This window comes from Hippocampus comes, unplaced genomic scaffold (genome assembly GCF_001891065.2).
Source record: "Hippocampus comes isolate QL1 unplaced genomic scaffold, H_comes_QL1_v1.1 scaffold360, whole genome shotgun sequence".
Lineage (NCBI taxonomy): Eukaryota > Metazoa > Chordata > Actinopteri > Syngnathiformes > Syngnathidae > Hippocampus > Hippocampus comes.
The window spans coordinates 275,034-293,166 of record NW_017804810.1 but is presented as its reverse complement, the minus strand read 5'-3'; the positions used below and the strand labels follow the sequence as shown (position 1 = coordinate 293,166).

Genomic DNA, 18,133 nt, shown 5'->3' with positions numbered 1-18,133 from the left:
TGTGTGCGCGCGTGCAGAGTTCAATTATGATATCGCGTTTAGCTGTTTATGTCATGCTGGACATATCTCTTCGCACCTCTTTACTTGGCGTGTGCACATCCATGTTTCTCCATTAGGAAGTGTCGAAGGAAGTCATTACATCAGATTTAACGGGGATATTTTTGTGTGCAGTTCCATGGTTGAAATATAATACATTACATGAGAGAAGACAAATATTTATTTGGGGAATTAGATTTAAACACGCAAAAGAGGGGTTAATGAAAAAAGTGGGAAGGCAGGCAGGGGTGGTCGCCAAACAAATATGATGCAGCAACGCCCCCTTGTGGATGATATTATGTGTTCAGTAAAATAGTGTTAGCTGGCGTCAAATTGATTGGAGTGTGTTCCTTCCTGTGTGTGCGCTGCACTCACCTCCCTGCCCTTGTGGGTGACCAGGGCAGCCAGCGGTTTGGCATAAAAGCGACTGTAGCTAAATCCCAAGCAGCCGTACATGCTGTTGGCCGTTAGCTTCAACGCCTTCTGACGGATGTCATACTGAGAAACGCAAATTGACGGGGTTTAACTTTGACAAGCATTTGGTCACCTGGGAGGAGTGTGCTCAAGTTTGCGTCTGTGTGTACCTGCAGGTAAAGGTCCGAGTTGATGTCCTGTTGTTTCATTAGCTGTTTAACATTCTTGCGTCGTTCTACCAGCTTCCTGATCTCTTTGGGCAAGATTCCCATTTCCAGGTCACTATCTGGAATCTCTGGGATCTCTTCGGGCTCATCCTCCTGTTGCCATAGAAACAACACGACGACGTTTTAACACCAAAGTGCTTCAACAACAGAAGAGCGAATGTAAAGATAAAAGCCACAGTGACACATGAGCACCCGTGGGTGTCCCACCCCACACCCACACATACACACACCCACCCGCACCTGATTCCTCTTTCACACACACACACGGAGTATATATATCGACTTCTACGTCATTTCAAGCATGAGATCATGGATCAGCCGGACAGTACTCATCGGACAATAAATGCCTTCCGAGTGTGACAAATGCATTTAGCAGACAATTATAACTGCTTGTTGTGCATGTTTCATGTCACTCTTCCTCTGGGACCGACACTTCTCTGGCAAACATACAAAAGGACCCAAAATAACGGCGAGGGGTTGAGCGGGACATCAATCTGTGGCAGATCGACGGCCGTGTAATCCTAAACCTTCACCTTCCTCTTAATACCACTGCCCCCCAACCTCCGCTCACTCCTTAATACCCACACATACCAGGACAGAGTTGGCCCACAACAAATGGTCCGCCGACAAAGGGCAGAGTTCGGGCAGTAGCACTTGAGCACACAAATCCGCAAAATATACCACACACACACACACACACACACACACATTTGTGAACATACCCAAAAATTTAGACATATGTACGACAAATAGATGAAACCAAAAATTTGGCTTGGCACAATTGATAGGAGTCATCTCTTTTTTGACTCGCTCCCTCCTTGTCTTTGAAACCTGCAACCTTCGACCTGACTCGACCCGCCACATCGGGGCCCAATTTAAAACGAGTGAGAAAGACAAGAGCCAATCAACGAATACACGGAGCGCGTTCCCCGCCAAAAAGTACTACGGGGGAGAGGAGGGCGGGTTGGATTTGCGTGTAGATGGAGGTGCGTCTGTGTTACAAATACAAAAATAAAAAGGGCTCCTAAATCACAATACCAAAGGAAAGTGCAAATGCGATGATTAAAACGGGGGCGGAGGTGCAAACGGAATTAGCCACAAATACATCGGGATGCCGCTTATAAATGCCAGCTGGCCTTTCTGTCTGGCTGCAGTCGGAAACTGAGAAGTGCTTGGCTGACAGCTATGTGATTTCAGGGCTCCAAGAAAACGCAATGAAAATGACTTTCATTTGGTCAAACAGACGTCCAGCCTGAGTTCTGCTCACTTAGCTTCATCTAGCTGTACAACTTGAACGCGGGTTAGAAAGTTGTTTATTTGGATCAGTTTCACCGTCAGATTTAGGGATGAGTATTGTTAAAATGTTCATGACTCTAAACTATACTGCTTATTATTCCGGAACCTTATTTATGTTTGGAAAAACACAAACAATATAAGGAATCACCACTGCTTTGATTTTTTTAAAATAAATTATTTTGCCTTGCCACTGCAATAACATTAATGTAAAATAAATACATAAAAATGATTTACAGAAGTCATCTGAGATAGCAGAAAGTCTTAATTAAAAAAGGAAACTGCGGCATCGCTTTGTGGCTCATGCGACAGCAAAAGACGAAAAAGTAATAAAAGTTGTTGTGCGCTGCCCATGAACTCGCGACAAAGAAGAATCCCACCTGCATGAAGGCAATCACACACAAACGTTACTGTGTTGCTATGTGACTGCAGGAACAAATGGGCTGACAAAGCAACAAGAACACACGGATTTATGGCCCCGCCTTCCATTAAGAACACAATATGTGCATAACGAGAATTTAATGAACGACTAACTCAAGGCAGCGCCTGACGCCTCCATGAGGATGTTCTCTATTGGATGTGGCAAGTGTGTGTGTGTGCGTGTGTGTGTGTGTGCGCGCGTGCAGAGTTCAATTATGATATCGCGTTTAGCTGTTTATGTCATGCTGGACATATCTCTTCGCACCTCTTTACTTGGCGTGTGCACATCCATGTTTCTCCATTAGGAAGTGTCGAAGGAAGTCATTACATCAGATTTAACGGGGATATTTTTGTGTGCAGTTCCATGGTTGAAATATAATACATTACATGAGAGAAGACAAATATTTATTTGGGGAATTAGATTTAAACACGCAAAAGAGGGGTTAATGAAAAAAGTGGGAAGGCAGGCAGGGGTGGTCGCCAAACAAATATGATGCAGCAACGCCCCCTTGTGGATGATATTATGTGTTCAGTAAAATAGTGTTAGCTGGCGTCAAATTGATTGGAGTGTGTTCCTTCCTGTGTGTGCGCTGCACTCACCTCCCTGCCCTTGTGGGTGACCAGGGCAGCCAGCGGTTTGGCATAAAAGCGACTGTAGCTAAATCCCAAGCAGCCGTACATGCTGTTGGCCGTTAGCTTCAACGCCTTCTGACGGATGTCATACTGAGAAACGCAAATTGACGGGGTTTAACTTTGACAAGCATTTGGTCACCTGGGAGGAGTGTGCTCAAGTTTGCGTCTGTGTGTACCTGCAGGTAAAGGTCCGAGTTGATGTCCTGTTGTTTCATTAGCTGTTTAACATTCTTGCGTCGTTCTACCAGCTTCCTGATCTCTTTGGGCAAGATTCCCATTTCCAGGTCACTATCTGGAATCTCTGGGATCTCTTCGGGCTCATCCTCCTGTTGCCATAGAAACAACACGACGACGTTTTAACACCAAAGTGCTTCAACAACAGAAGAGCGAATGTAAAGATAAAAGCCACAGTGACACATGAGCACCCGTGGGTGTCCCACCCCACACCCACACATACACACACCCACCCGCACCTGATTCCTCTTTTGCTTGCTGGAGGCCTCCCGTTGCACGGTGGTGAAGCAGATGTTAAACTCTTGTATGATGGAAGGATACAGGCTGTTGAAGTCGAGCAGCAGCACAAACTTGTCGTAGAAACCTGCAGACCGAAGCAGGGATTTTTTTTCTTTTAATTAACTCAATAAATGGATAAATATAAAGGAGGACAGAATGATGCAAACCAAACGTACCAACTTTAGGATCAAGCACCAGCCCTCCTGCATAGGCAGCCTTCTTCTTACGCTTCCCTTTGCCAGTATCGACATCATCATCTCCTTCATGCTGGGACATGTGGTAAAAAGCGGTCATATTTTCCGCAGTCATGCAAACAAATTGATAGCAAGAAAGCGACAGCTGCTGGCGTGTTTGAGGTCTTACCGTGTCCATCTGAATTTTCCTAAAGGACGGTTTGTCCGGCACGATGTAGTTCTTGTCATGGAAGGCGTGAAGTAACAGGTACTCGTTTCTTTCGGCCCGACCGCCCATCAGAGTACGAGACTGTGGGGAAGATGATTAAGCTGGACTATTAAAAGACAACTTTGCAGCGTGAGCGCGCAGTGGAATCTCACGTTACCATGATGTTGCCGGCAATGTTGGTGATCTGCAGGGCGAGTGGCAGCACGTTGAGCTCGCACATCATTTGGAGGATCAGCTTGGCGTCGGTCCACGTCAGCTCCAGCAGGTAGAGCAGACGAGGAGAATCACTGGCGTGCAGACAGCCACATAAATAAAAATAATAATGATGTGTCACGCGAGCTATAAAGAAGCTGACGTCCACAACGTGGTTATCTATCTACAGAAATCATTTCCGCTTGTTTGATCCGCACCGGGATTCGTTTGTGTTTTATTCACACTTGGATAAATGGTCCGGACCAATCAATGTGGGAAACAGAGCCTGGTCTGTTCAAAGTGGACCAAACAGTGCAGGTGTGACGACGTTAAAAAAAAACAATGATGGACATGGTCTTAATGACAGGAGAGACACCTGTAAAGATTTCGGATGCTCTCTTCTGGGACGGTGACTCGCTCTGTCTTCAGCACCTGCGCGGCCAACTCAGTCAGATGGTAACTCTTGCAGCGAATCAACTCCTTTGCAGAGATCTCTGTGTCGCACACGAGACGGCCACAGGTGGCGCTCTTCTCTGCAAAGGCGCCTCGGCCCTGCAAGCAAACGGCCGTTAGTCATAACGCAAGATGGCACGGCACTTGTCCGATGGCTTGATCAAGCTCACCCCTAATTTAGGCATGTTAGCCCTCCTGAGTCGTCCTATCTTGGACCAGTGCGGAACTTTGCAGTAGTTAATTCTTTGCAGAAGCACTTCAAGGTCAAAGCCAAAAATGTCATGGCCCTTAAAGGAAGAAGCAGAAAGTCTTTAACCAAACAAGTAAACATACCGTGGATGGGAGAAAAAATATATATATAAAGTCTCACCACAAGTACATCAGGATCAATTTTCTGCATCTTGGCCAGGAAGAAGCCAAGTAGAGTTCTTTCCGTCGTGGCTATCTCCACTTTAGCATTCTACAAGAGCAAGGCATCTTCAGTATGTTGGTCCAGAACATCAAGGGAGGGCATCATACAACTCAATTCATATCCATTCATCAAAACGGAACATTATTATCCTTCTGAAGTAAGATTTAATTGGCACCGTTCTTATACAAAATCTCATTCTGGTACACTGCGGTAGGAATGGATGCATGGTCGTTTTTCTATGTGTCCCCTTTTGGCTGGCGAACAGTCCAGAGTCCACCTCCTCCATCCCAAAGTCATCAGCAGTACATTATGACATGACATGACCCTGGAATCGCCATCATTTTCTATTAAAACTGCATCTTCATGCTCTCGACGCAATAAAAAACCCAATTTTTGTTGAATCAAAACTACACACAATTTTCTCAGGGAGGTAAAAAAGGGCCAGCTCACCTTCTTTCTCAGTGCATCCTTGAAATCGTAAGGGAAGATACAGTCAGAAGGTTTAGTCACCACTGAAAGACAAAATGTGGCATTTTATGAGCTCCGGTTGGTTCACATCTTAGCAGTGTGTGATGAACAAAAGAAGTCTCAGGAGCTCACCACAAAAATGAGTTTGATAAGGCGGCTGAGGAGGAGGTTTGTCCATGTGGAAGCGATGGTGGACAAGTGCTGCCAGGGACACGATCTGCACAATGAGAGAACAGTCCTCCATTGAAAGAAAAAAATGAAGAAAAATGGCCAAAAGTCCTCCAAAAGAAATCAACCAGTCAGCTCTGACCTCATTGTGATGAGTCTTGGGGTTCTGGACTGTCTTGAGGCTGATAGACATCACCGTGACGGGTGGCGGTGCCAAGTCTTTCACCACGGTGACCAGATCACTCTTCGGGACAAGAGCCTCGACTTTGCACCAGCTGACAGCCTGACTGAGCAGCTCTATCGCGCGCAAACAAAAATATTTGTCTGTCTATATATTTTATTGAGAACTATTTGAAATAGACAGTGCTGTACCACTTTATTTTAGTTTAAAAAAAAAATCGCCTCTCACGTGGTGTCTTCACGTCCAGCCAGCATGGCCCTTTTATCTTCCGACTGAGGAGGAACTGTTCCAAGCTGGAAGTGTTGGTTCCAAAAATGTGGGAAAATGTTGCCCCCTTAAGGTCAGGCGGCAGAGCAGGGAACTCGGCCTTCAAAAACAAGTACGATTCATGTTTTCATCAGAAGAAAAAAAAGGGGGGAAAGCGGGGGGCTGCCACATGAGCATTTACTCACTGAATAGCGGACTTCCAGGTACTCGCTTTGCGTGGGCACGTCAGGAATTTCAAAGGCATAGTTTTTCTCCACTTTCTGAAGCCAAAACAAGGGTGAGATTTGACACAAAAAAAATATACGGGCTGTGCTATAAGGTGATCGAGGGAGGAGTACCTTGGACTTGAACTTCATGATCTTGAACTTGTCAGAAAGTTCACTGAACTCCTGGTAGATGTCCATCATTCCAACGGGCGTATCAGACACCTCCCCCGTCTTGGGGTTTACTTTCTGTGGAGAGAAAACATTAGGGCTTAAGAATTGAATGTTTTAAATTGTTTTCATGAGCATCCTACTTATATCAACATCATAATGTTCACATTCTTGCGGCTGCAGTTTGCAACATACATATTCACGTGGCAGGATGTACATGGTGCGTTCTAGGTTCCTGATCGAGACGCAGCAGCTTGTATGAGTCTGGGCCGACTCTATCCACACCTTCCCAAACAGGTATACCACGCCTGCGTGACAAAAACAGGAGGAGGTTGCGCTTGAAGAATATACAAACGATTTGTCAGAGGATGTAATATGTTGCCATACCAGGTTGAATGTAAGGGTCTTCGAAAGCGTCCAGCCAATAGAATCGGAAAACCCGCTCGCCATCTGGACCTTCCACCAATGGCAGCTTGCGTGAGTCCACCTGCACCTCTGCAGGAGCCTCGCTGACTGCACCCTCTCCATCATCGAGCCCCCAGAAACCTCCTGTCTTGCTGCATCCAGAACCACACACATCACAACGTATCATAACAATCCCATGCAAAATGCACAAAATGCAGTGAGATCACGAGAAGAAACAAGATCTGACTTGGTTGCATCGCCCCCACCAATAGCAATAGCAATCTATTTAATTTCTATACCACAGTAATATGTTGGTTTGCTTCTAAAACAAAAAAAAAGTGCAAAAACGGGATACGGGTTGTCAGGATGATTCGTGTGCAAAAAAAAGAGAAAGGAGAAGAGGATGTAAAGACTCACAGGAGGGTGGCATCCTGAGGCTCCTTTTTGGCGGGTGCCACGAGGGCTGTTTTAGATTCAGACGGAGGCTCTTCTCTGACTTGAGGCTCTGGAGGCTCCTCAGGTCCGACTTCCATCGGCTCATCAAAGTCCATAGTGTCGAACGCCAGATCTACAGCCACTGGGGCGAAAACAAAAAAAACCCCACATGATCACTAAAGTTAGTCCAAGTGTCAGAACAAGAGTAAATCAGTCAACACGGCCAACTTGAATCACCTTGCTCTTCCTTCTCAACTGTTTCTGTCTCTTTCTCCACTGCTGGAGCCCTTTTGGAGGGAGGAGACAAAGTGGCTGGTGGCTTCTGGGTGTCAGGTGGTGGTGGATGGATGACTTTGGCCTGAGCTGGCTCCTGATGTCACAGATATAACATTCATATTTATTTATTTTCAGCCCAGCTGCCCCCCCCCCCCAAAAATGTTGAAAAAGCTTACCCTGGACATCTGTGGTTTGACAGAGAACGGATTCAGGGGGGATCCAAGAGATTTCTTTTTCTTCAATGTTACCACAGGAGCCAAGATGGTGCTTTTCTGGGTGGGCAAGAGCAAGTCATATTTGCAGAGGAATTTTGAAAGGCAACCAGCGACTTAAAAGGAACCAAGTCAGGAGCATTTGCAGACATAAAGCAAGTTTATGTCTCTGCCAACCTCTGAGTGCAGGTCTTGTAAAATGTCTCCCAACAGATCATCCTTGGACAAGTCCACATCTTTCTGCAAAAGGTCACAATTTGGATTAGTGGACAGGCAAGATGCATGAAACAAAAACACATTACTGGTACAATAAAACGGTCTTAGGTTTTATTGATTTGGCTTCACCAGAAGATAATTCAAAATTTGGAATTGCCCCGCCAGAGCGAAAACATATTTACATTTCAAACTCTATGGGGCGATGTAAAGGGCTGCGTGCAAGACATATCATGACAGACGACTATTTACTGCAATTTTGATTGATTTTGTGTCATTCACACAGGTTGGTAAGAGGACACTATGTGCCCTGACAAAGGTGGCATAAGAACGGAACTCTGTTTTAAACTGAGAACTGCCAGTAAATGCATATAAAAATGTGTTTGTGTGTGTGCGCGCGCGCCCCTTTCTGTGTTTTTGGAGCACCAGTATGAGGTTTTATTCACAGGAAACTAACATGCACCTCTGCTGGTTTCTTGACATTACTGTTCATGAAGAGGCTCTTAATGCTGTTGGGCTTTGCCACTGTTGCTTTTTTTATTTGTTTCTTTGCGGTGGCTCCTTTGGCAGTAGAATTTCCTGCCAAAGCAAATAATATCAAGATATCAATAAATTGCAGAAAAAAATGATTGAATATGGTATTTAGGATGTGACTGCTCATACCTTGTTTGTGTTCCACCACATCATCATCCAAATCATCATCAAAAATCTCTCGGCCATCCTCCACGTAGCCTACTCCATCTGAAGGACGGGAGGGAGGAGGAGAAATTAAAACAACGAACACAGAACAATTATGACAATGTTTACCACTCACCATCATCAACGATCCAGTCATCCTCTTGTCTGTCCCGCACGATCTTAGAGTACTGTGCCTCATCCACTTCCTCATACACACTGCTAAACTCCTCCACCTGCAAAATAGATTCATTAATCCCCAAACTATGAGTTGAATTCAAGCTTACGTCCAATGCGTCGACAGTCATGCTAGCGTTTGAGGCTTTACGAGCCAGATCACTTTGAAATCGTACAGCACTTGCACATCATGCAGGACTGACCTCATATTTGATCTTCTCCCCTCGCTTGGCCTTTTTTAGTTGCTCCAGAGCGGATTTCCTCCCAACCTTCTCCCTCTTCTCCCGTCTGGAGCGAGACTTGGCAAGACCACATGAATCACTCACATCGTCTGGCAAGTAGATACACAGTACAAAACGGAGTTTAACGCTTCCATATTGATCGTGTCAGAATTGAAAACAGGCGAAATATCCTAAATGTCATTCTTATACCCTACAAAATAATGACTGTTCCTCCAGTGACACATGTAAATGACCATAATGTAAACTGTCATTCTTCAGGTGTGACAACGTTTTGTGGATTTGTATAATTATAATTTGAACTCTTGATACTGAAGCGTTGAGTTAGCATACGCAGAGACAATAGCATTTACGTTAGCTACTTAGTTAGCTCATTTCAGACGGACAAACGCGAGTTTAAAAACAACATGGACTCAAATAAGCCCACCTCCGTCCGGTGCGTCTATGTCTTTGTCGGTGGTAGAGACGGGAGCCATGACTTTCGTCCGGTTTTGCGCGCTCGCTGACAGCTTCTACGCGAGGAATAAGCGGCAGCTGCACACAATAACAAAAAAAGTCCGCGCCAATTATTTTTCCCGGGAAAAGTCACGTGGCGGAAGTGACGTCACAACGACGATGACGACACGGCGTCGGATCAACTGTCCACATGGTGGGAGTGTTGTACAAAAGTGACAAGGATACGTCTCCGCCAGAACAATGAGCCTTTTCCGGTGACTCGACACGTCTTTCCGGATGGGAGACGCTTCAACGTTGACCGAAGGCACCACGAATAAAAACAATATCAAACAAAAACTTATGTCATTTGACCAGGGATCGATTGAAAAAAAAACTGCGTAAATGACCTGAATGATAAATTTTGGCCGTATGCAGGAATATCGGTTCCGATTGCATGAATATGTCTTATGTTATGTGTTGTTATATTACCGTATTTTGTTATTTCATGTTAACTCTTCTATAACGCGCTTTTTACATCTGCAGCTGTTGTGAAATGAGGGGAACATTGGACCGTCCAAAGACAAGTTGTGTGTAGTAATTTTATGATGAATAAATGTTTAGTCATACGATTTGAGTCATTGACCTGCATATATTTAGTGTGTGTATCCCAACTAACCGCGTTCCCATGGTAACGAGGCGGAATTTAGGAGGGTACAAAAGATTCGTGTCCCAGATTGGGGCCACGGATCCATTACAGTCGACAATAAAAATGGGAGACCGACGCACCCGAGTAGGTCCATTTTCCTCGCATGCTACACGTCCTCGGTGCAGAGGAAGGTCAAGTGGTCCATCGGGAAACAAGACAATAATAAAATAGCACTGTTTTGCAATTGCAAAGGTTACTTTCTAAGACCAATTTATTTGCGCACACTTCGCTCAAAACATTGATTCAAACAATACTATTTTAAGCAAATATGAATTGCGAAAATATCGAAATGTATAAAACAAATACAGTGTAGGTATTTTAAGTTTCTAACGGTAGTTTGAGGTTGTCACAAAAGTGATTCTAAATTGTCAGGACAGCGTGAGAGTTATAAAAATGTAGAGCAAAAACAAAAAAAAAAATCCATAGCCTATATAGCATATTTGCATGGTGACAGTTTGTTCTTATTTATCTCCCAGTTTGACGCCAAGAGTCTCGTCAATGAGTTGCGTGTGCCTGTCAATTGGAACCGGTCTGTAATTCTAAAGGTCTAAATTTTATAACGTCTATCAGCTTGATACTCAGGAAGAGTACGATAACATAAATGCGCTGATGTCTGAGAATGTTTCCAAAGAGTACGGTGTCCTCCTTTTCTGTTTTCGCCGCCCTGATTGGGTGAGCGATCTCTGCCGATGATCAGCGAAACATCCAAGATCCTCTCTTTTGTTGACAACGAGTAACTCACATGTCCCAAAAAGAAACATCGTGATATGAGGCTGATTTTTTTTTTTTAATTCAAGATTTTCGCCCGCAGAGAGGTGGTCCTCGCCATAAAGATAAATGTAACTGCCTGATGGTCATCTTTGTGACTTGTTGGCTGTAAGGTGTGCGGTACATGGGCAGGTTTGCAAAGTGGGGTCTCTTTGTATACAGCTCCTCTGTGCAGCATAAGATGAGAGTGGATGGGATGCGGTGATGGAGTGGGGTGGGGGTGGTGTGTGTGGGGGGGTCAACAGAGAGACTGGGTGATGGGAGGAGGGATGTGAGAGTGGAAGCAAGCGAAGAAGAAAGAAACACACAGTGGTGAGGAGAGAGGCATCACCTCACTGATGCTGAGTCACTTAACGGAGAGACCAGAGCCACATTCATGAGTTTCAGGGAATAATGGAGGAGCTTGAACACACTTGCCCCCATCCTCGGACGGTAGGCCTTCTTTGTTTCCGTCTGTGTTTGCATATGATGTACAGTGTGTGTGGGGGGTGTGAGGGGAAAGGCAGACAAAAGGGTGCTGGACTGGTTATGAAACAGATGCCCGTATCACATGTGCCCGTGGGAGATGTTGAACAGTGGGTGGGTCGGATGATGAGCCAAAGACGGTATTACCGCAGCGAGGACAAAGTGCCCCGAGATCCTTAACCAACCTGTTTTCATCTTGCAGACCTCCCTTGCGTGTCACCCCCACCCACCCCCGCAGCATGTCTCCCCTTGGCTTTAATCCTTCTTATGGCAGATATTCTTCACTTGTGCCAGGGCATTCAGTTGCTCATCCTGATAGGCCCCTGTGCTCATGGCCAGTCAGTCTTAAGCTTGACCATCTGTCCTGTGCCCGATGTTTGTTAGCTCCCTCCCTCTGCCCCCGCTCACACTTGGCTTGAGGAATTATGGGTATTGTGGGTGTTCCCGCGGCGTAAACACATACCCTGCGAGTCCTGTTGAACAAACAAAAGGCATTCAAATTGTTGTGATCGTGGCTGAATGGCTTTGAAAACGACTGTAATCTAATTGCAATGTTTTCCTCAATATTGTGATGGCAATCGACACGATCCTCCTCCCATGTATTTTTTTTAACAAATACAAAGAATACATGAATGAGTATTACAATTAAGTATGTCAGAATATCATTGTACATAGATGTTTTTGTCTTATAGGTCAGACTTATGCTAAAGTAAATGGCAGATGAACTACACATTGAAATTAACAATAATTTACTAAAACTTGCAAATAGCATACTGACTGAGTGAAATGACGTTTTTTTTTCTCAAAGTGTCAAAGCCTTTGCAATTTGAAAATTGCATTCCACAACATTGCGACGAATTGAATTGGATTCATTGTCCAGTCAAAAAAAAAAATCCATAGCCTATATAGCATATTTGCATGGTGACAGTTTGTTCTTATTTATCTCCCAGTTTGACGCCAAGAGTCTCGTCAATGAGTTGCGTGTGCCTGTCAATTGGAACCGGTCTGTAATTCTAAAGGTCTAAATTTTATAACGTCTATCAGCTTGATACTCAGGAAGAGTACGATAACATAAATGCGCTGATGTCTGAGAATGTTTCCAAAGAGTACGGTGTCCTCCTTTTCTGTTTTCGCCGCCCTGATTGGGTGAGCGATCTCTGCCGATGATCAGCGAAACATCCAAGATCCTCTCTTTTGTTGACAACGAGTAACTCACATGTCCCAAAAAGAAACATCGTGATATGAGGCTGATTTTTTTTTTTTAATTCAAGATTTTCGCCCGCAGAGAGGTGGTCCTCGCCATAAAGATAAATGTAACTGCCTGATGGTCATCTTTGTGACTTGTTGGCTGTAAGGTGTGCGGTACATGGGCAGGTTTGCAAAGTGGGGTCTCTTTGTATACAGCTCCTCTGTGCAGCATAAGATGAGAGTGGATGGGATGCGGTGATGGAGTGGGGTGGGGGTGGTGTGTGTGGGGGGGTCAACAGAGAGACTGGGTGATGGGAGGAGGGATGTGAGAGTGGAAGCAAGCGAAGAAGAAAGAAACACACAGTGGTGAGGAGAGAGGCATCACCTCACTGATGCTGAGTCACTTAACGGAGAGACCAGAGCCACATTCATGAGTTTCAGGGAATAATGGAGGAGCTTGAACACACTTGCCCCCATCCTCGGACGGTAGGCCTTCTTTGTTTCCGTCTGTGTTTGCATATGATGTACAGTGTGTGTGGGGGGTGTGAGGGGAAAGGCAGACAAAAGGGTGCTGGACTGGTTATGAAACAGATGCCCGTATCACATGTGCCCGTGGGAGATGTTGAACAGTGGGTGGGTCGGATGATGAGCCAAAGACGGTATTACCGCAGCGAGGACAAAGTGCCCCGAGATCCTTAACCAACCTGTTTTCATCTTGCAGACCTCCCTTGCGTGTCACCCCCACCCACCCCCGCAGCATGTCTCCCCTTGGCTTTAATCCTTCTTATGGCAGATATTCTTCACTTGTGCCAGGGCATTCAGTTGCTCATCCTGATAGGCCCCTGTGCTCATGGCCAGTCAGTCTTAAGCTTGACCATCTGTCCTGTGCCCGATGTTTGTTAGCTCCCTCCCTCTGCCCCCGCTCACACTTGGCTTGAGGAATTATGGGTATTGTGGGTGTTCCCGCGGCGTAAACACATACCCTGCGAGTCCTGTTGAACAAACAAAAGGCATTCAAATTGTTGTGATCGTGGCTGAATGGCTTTGAAAACGACTGTAATCTAATTGCAATGTTTTCCTCAATATTGCGATGGCGATCGACACATTTTTTTTCAAGATCCTCCTCCCATGTATTTTTTTTTAACAAATACAAAGAATACATTAATGAGTATTACAATTAAGTATGTCAGAATGTCATTGTACATAGATGTTTTTGTCTTATAGGTCAGACTTATGCTAAAGTAAATGGCAAATGAACTACACATTGAAATTAACAATAACTGACTAAAACTTGCAAATAGCATACTGGCTGACTGAAATGACGTTTTTTTTTCTCAAAGTGTAGCCTTTGCAATTTGAAAATTGCATTCCACAACATTGCGACGAATTGAATTGGATTCATTGTCCAGTTATGATGCACACTCTGAACTCAAATATTGATAAAAGAGGGGAATTGATTCATCCATTTTCAATTTTGTTTTGGTGTCGCGGCCCCATATGACTTTGAGCCAAAGGCAGATGTCACCTTGGACTAAGGCCGGACGTGACTCCATTTCCTTGATCCAGTATGGGGGGGAAATTAACAATAAATGGAGGCACCGTTATTTACAAAGTATTTTTGAAGGGATGAGACAACCTCTCTGAATGTCCTGCACTCTGTTGCCATGCTTTTATGAAGCAACATAACGCGGCCCGAAGGAGTTGCCAAAGTTAAGGTTTGCCTGGGCTCAACTTTTCATGTGGCTGATGGCAGGTTGTTTGGCTCAGTGCTTCTCAACTGGTCACCAGGGGACCTGCGATTTCCTGCTGATGGAAGGTTGTGACAAACTTATATAGAATACGTATCTGTCTGGATGTGCTACATCGAGACCTAAGTACACACTGAAAGCAGGTCCGCCTAGTAGGGGGCAGCCGCTGTCATGAGCCAGCTCTCATTGGTTTGTTCTTCTCAGATGCTGACTGAGCCTGCCATCTTCGCGAGAGAGACCAGCTGCGATTGCCGCGCCCCTCATGAAAAGCTCACCATCGCTCAGGCCCGCAGAGGCACCCCGGGTAAGGAGCCCTCCTGCTTGACAAGACCGAGAGGGTGACCTTGGCGCTGGGATGCGACGTCATCCTCAACAGAAACGAGACTCAGCTATCGGCTGCAATATATCCAAAATATCCAGAACCGGCAGGGTTAATGTGAAATTGATTTCAAGGATATTACTGTCAAATATATGTCAAGAACCATTTGTTCGTAAGAATTCATGTCACGATCCAAAATACCGAATGAATAAATCTTGGCACGTCTACATTGTCGATTTCCTGCAACTCGTGAGCACATTTTGGGCGACTTCCTGCCATCACGTCTCCGCAGACTTCAGATCAGGAAGCATTTAAATTGACCAAATGGAAAGTATGAGGACAGGAAATTGAACGGTATACAGTCAAGTGACAGTGGAGCTTCCCGTTGCGATGGAGGCATGTCAGGGAGAGTCCATTCCACCTCCTTCACGTGTTCACGCACTTTACTTGGCTATTTTTGTTTGAATGAAAGATACATTCAATTCAATACTTTCAGTGGATCGTCCGGTGAGAGTCTACGCAGACGGCATCTTCGACCTGTTCCACTCGGGCCACGCTCGGGCTCTGATGCAGGCCAAGAACCTTTTCCCCAACACCTACCTCATCGTGGGAGGTGGGAGAGGACCCGAAAGGCCACTTCTAAAGTCGCTAACCATCCGCTTCAACCACGCCGTGCGTGTTCTTTGTGCGACACAGTGTGCAGCGACGAGCTGACCCACAAGTACAAGGGCTTCACCGTCATGACGGAGACGGAACGCTACGAAGCGCTCAGGCATTGCCGCTACGTCGACGAGGTGCTCAGGGACGCTCCCTGGACGCTCACGCCCGAGTTTTTGGAGCAACACAAGGTGCGAGCCAGACGTGGCGGGTTCACACACCCGGGGCTCGTCCTTCCATGCAATACAATGTCATCTGATTGCTTCTTAGATCGACTTTGTGGCTCATGATGATATTCCATACTCCTCAGCAGGGAGCGAGGATGTCTACAAACACATCAAGGAGGCAGGTTGGTGTGTTTGAATGATGCGACAAAAACAAAAAATGAAAAAAAAAAAAAAATAAAGATTTGGAAAGTATTTGTCATGCGCACACTCCAGGAATGTTTGTGCCCACTCAACGCACCGAAGGAATCTCCACGTCGGACATCATCACCAGGATTGTCCGGGACTACGACGTTTACGCCCGTCGCAACCTTCAACGTGGCTACACGGCCAAGGAGCTCAACGTCAGCTACATCAATGTAAGCATCGTGTCATCTCTTTTCTGTGCCCTCGGCCGGATCGGTGCCTCTCGCAGAATCCCCTCTCGCAGGTCTGCAAACAATTTCTTTGACTTCATGCTTAGTTTGTGCACTGTCAGCTGTGGGACCTCCTATAGACAAATGTGTGCCGTTCCAAATCATGTCCAATCAACGGAATCTATGTTTGGGCACCGGGGGGGGGGGGGGGGGGGGTCCCCCTGCCAGATCTCATCGACCGATTTATTCATCCGGGTTGTGATTTCTACAGGAAAAGAAGTATCGGCTGCAGAACCAAGTGGACCGGATGAAAGAGAAGGTTCGCAATGTTGAGGAGAAGAGTAAACATTTCGTCTACCGGGTGGAGGAGAAGAGTCACGACCTCATTCAAAAGTGGGAAGAAAAATCCAGGGAGTTTATCGGCAACTTCCTGGAACTATTCGGACCTGATGGGACTTGGGTAAGCGTCTCAAACGGATATTTTGGGGAGGGTGGGAATTTCTATGACAGTGATTCTCAAAATGTGGCACGCGTACTAGTGGGATGCAAAGGAATATCCGAGTACTGTACCCATTTATTTGTTCTCAGTGAGGTTAAAATTTTAAGTACAGTGTAAGAAGCACTGTCGTATGGCGTGACCTTTGACTCCTCCTCTCCCTCTCTGCACTTGAGCAGAAGCAGGTGTTTCAGGAGCGCAGCGGACGAATGCTTTCCTACGCTCTGTCTCCGAGAGAGTCGCCCTGCAACAGCCCTCCGCGTGAACTGTCTCCCCTGCGCTCGCCGTCGCCGCCGTCTCCGCCCGCCCGCTGGCACAACGCGCGGCCCTCGCCGCCAACCTCCCCCAAAGGAGCTTCGGCGTCTATCAGCAGCATGAGCGAAGGCGACGAGGACGAGAAGTAGACGGGCCGCCGACGGCTCCCACATGCGCGTTCACGGAGCGCCGCCTGAGAATTTGTCACACGTGTGCCCACGTACAATTCCCACACAAACACTGGACGGCCACCAAAAACACTTGACCTCAAGGAAAATAGCAAAAGCATCCCCAAGCTGTGGGATTTCTGTGCATGAGAGGTCTGTTCAGCTGGCTTCTGAAGAAGCCGTCACAAACTGGATGCTCGTGATCCGGGTCTCTCGTAGTTAGGGGGGAAAAAAAAAAATCAGGGTGTCCCAAAAACAAAGAACAAAAAAAGTCAAACATTATTTGAATTGAGTAACTAGAAACAAAATTAATTTGGCGTCATGTTAAAAAAAAAAGAATAATTTATCAAAAGTCCAGCATATTGAAAAGGGTAGACATGCAAAACGCATTTTCATTGCCAGTTGTTTTTAGTAGATGAAAACCACTCCAAAGTTAACGATGCGGCACATGTTGACATGTCACTGAAATGTATCCAAGTGCAAAATTCTTCATAGCCCAAGGGCATGAAAAATTGGGGGCTAGGATGAATGTCGTCTATTTGCAAGAGTGACGAGCCCTAAGGTCTGTGCTTTACGACAGCAAAAACCAGTCAGGCCGAGACTGTTCAAGTGTTTGAAAAGTCCATTTGAAATTGCAATCCAACATAAATGGGAACAACGAAAGAAAAAGGGGGAAAATGACGTCAAATCGGTCAATTTAATTTTTTTTTCTCGTGGAGCCTTGTTCTTCATCAATCCTGCCTTGCTCTTCTTCAAAGAATAAAAGCAATACGGTGTTGGTGCAGCCGATATGAGAGGTGCAAAAAACAAAAACAAAAAAAAAAAAAAAAAAATACCAAAAGACACTGAAAGTTTGTAATCGTCTGATGCAAACTTGTGAACCTGCGGTCACAGTCTCATCATCCATCTTGGCTTGATTCCGTTCACGCATCACACAATAGAAAAGCCATAAAGCTTGACAAGCCTCGAAATGTTGTTCATGTTTAACTGGTTTTTACTGACGGCAATATATGGAATTGCACCTTACCACAAAATGATGGCGACTTTACATTTCAGCTCACCCGCCACAACGTGACACGTATACAAAAAGGTGCGTCATTGATATGGATCAATATCAACAGTCTCTCGCAGCCGAGAGACAATTGCCTGCGTGACCTAACCCTGCTGCAACGTCTCTGTGTATAAATGTGCAACCTCTGCGATCCAGTACACGCTTTTGGGAATGTAGGTTTTCTGTTTTTCAAGGTTTAAATATTTGGTATGT

The 18,133-nt window shown here is 45.6% G+C and overlaps 3 protein-coding genes across 7 annotated transcripts; 1 reads left to right on the top strand and 2 right to left on the bottom strand.

Annotated features, from left to right (window-relative positions):
• Positions 1-338: 338 nt before the first annotated feature.
• Positions 339-924, bottom strand: LOC109511797 (DNA polymerase alpha catalytic subunit-like). Its single transcript, XM_019863130.1, has 3 exons — positions 918-924; positions 621-770; positions 339-534 (listed from the first exon to the last, which is right to left on the bottom strand). Exons 2-3 carry the CDS (start codon positions 720-722, stop codon positions 355-357), a joined length of 282 nt encoding a protein of 93 aa, XP_019718689.1. The 5' UTR covers positions 723-770; positions 918-924; the 3' UTR covers positions 339-354.
• Positions 925-2,917: 1,993 nt separating this feature from the next.
• LOC109511875 (DNA polymerase alpha catalytic subunit-like) lies at positions 2,918-9,840 on the bottom strand. The gene is made up of 26 exons (XM_019863223.1): positions 9,513-9,840; positions 9,050-9,177; positions 8,809-8,905; positions 8,658-8,735; positions 8,458-8,573; positions 7,959-8,021; positions 7,746-7,841; positions 7,531-7,663; positions 7,276-7,435; positions 6,841-7,010; positions 6,649-6,761; positions 6,418-6,531; positions 6,265-6,339; positions 6,041-6,179; positions 5,774-5,928; positions 5,596-5,680; positions 5,446-5,507; positions 4,954-5,043; positions 4,754-4,870; positions 4,507-4,682; positions 4,096-4,225; positions 3,900-4,019; positions 3,713-3,803; positions 3,497-3,621; positions 3,200-3,349; positions 2,918-3,113 (listed from the first exon to the last, which is right to left on the bottom strand). Exons 1-26 carry the CDS (start codon positions 9,559-9,561, stop codon positions 2,934-2,936), a joined length of 3,012 nt encoding a protein of 1,003 aa, XP_019718782.1. The 5' UTR covers positions 9,562-9,840; the 3' UTR covers positions 2,918-2,933.
• An 816-nt stretch (positions 9,841-10,656) lies between these two features.
• On the top strand, positions 10,657-17,126 carry pcyt1ba (phosphate cytidylyltransferase 1B, choline a). Of its 5 annotated transcripts, none has more exons than XM_019863288.1 (8): positions 10,657-11,426; positions 14,600-14,699; positions 15,211-15,327; positions 15,411-15,562; positions 15,642-15,720; positions 15,812-15,954; positions 16,223-16,411; positions 16,624-17,126. In XM_019863288.1, the coding sequence occupies exons 1-8, from the start codon at positions 11,388-11,390 to the stop codon at positions 16,849-16,851; spliced, it is 1,047 nt and encodes a 348-aa protein (XP_019718847.1). In that variant the 5' UTR covers positions 10,657-11,387; the 3' UTR covers positions 16,852-17,126. The 5 variants fall into 5 exon arrangements, with proteins under 5 accessions (XP_019718847.1, XP_019718861.1, XP_019718839.1 ...); XM_019863302.1 differs by having other exon boundaries at positions 10,666-11,426; positions 16,627-17,126; XM_019863280.1 differs by lacking the exon at positions 10,657-11,426 and adding an exon at positions 12,410-13,133.
• Positions 17,127-18,133: the final 1,007 nt, after the last annotated feature.

Coding starts and splice junctions, on each gene's coding strand:
- LOC109511797 (XM_019863130.1), bottom strand. CDS start 722: ATGGGAATCTTGCCCAAAGAGATCAGGAAGCTGGTAGAACGACGCAAG. Junction 535..620: donor ACTCGGACCTTTACCTGCAG/GTACACACAGAC, acceptor TGCGTTTCTCAG/TATGACATCCGTCAGAAGGC.
- LOC109511875 (XM_019863223.1), bottom strand. CDS start 9,561: ATGGCTCCCGTCTCTACCACCGACAAAGACATAGACGCACCGGACGGA. Junction 9,178..9,512: donor CATAGACGCACCGGACGGAG/GTGGGCTTATTT, acceptor TCTACTTGCCAG/ACGATGTGAGTGATTCATGT. Junction 4,871..4,953: donor TTGATCCTGATGTACTTGTG/GTGAGACTTTAT, acceptor TCTTCCTTTAAG/GGCCATGACATTTTTGGCTT.
- pcyt1ba (XM_019863288.1), top strand. CDS start 11,388: ATGGAGGAGCTTGAACACACTTGCCCCCATCCTCGGACG. Junction 15,328..15,410: donor CACCTACCTCATCGTGGGAG/GTGGGAGAGGAC, acceptor TGTGCGACACAG/TGTGCAGCGACGAGCTGACC. Junction 16,412..16,623: donor TCGGACCTGATGGGACTTGG/GTAAGCGTCTCA, acceptor TCTGCACTTGAG/CAGAAGCAGGTGTTTCAGGA.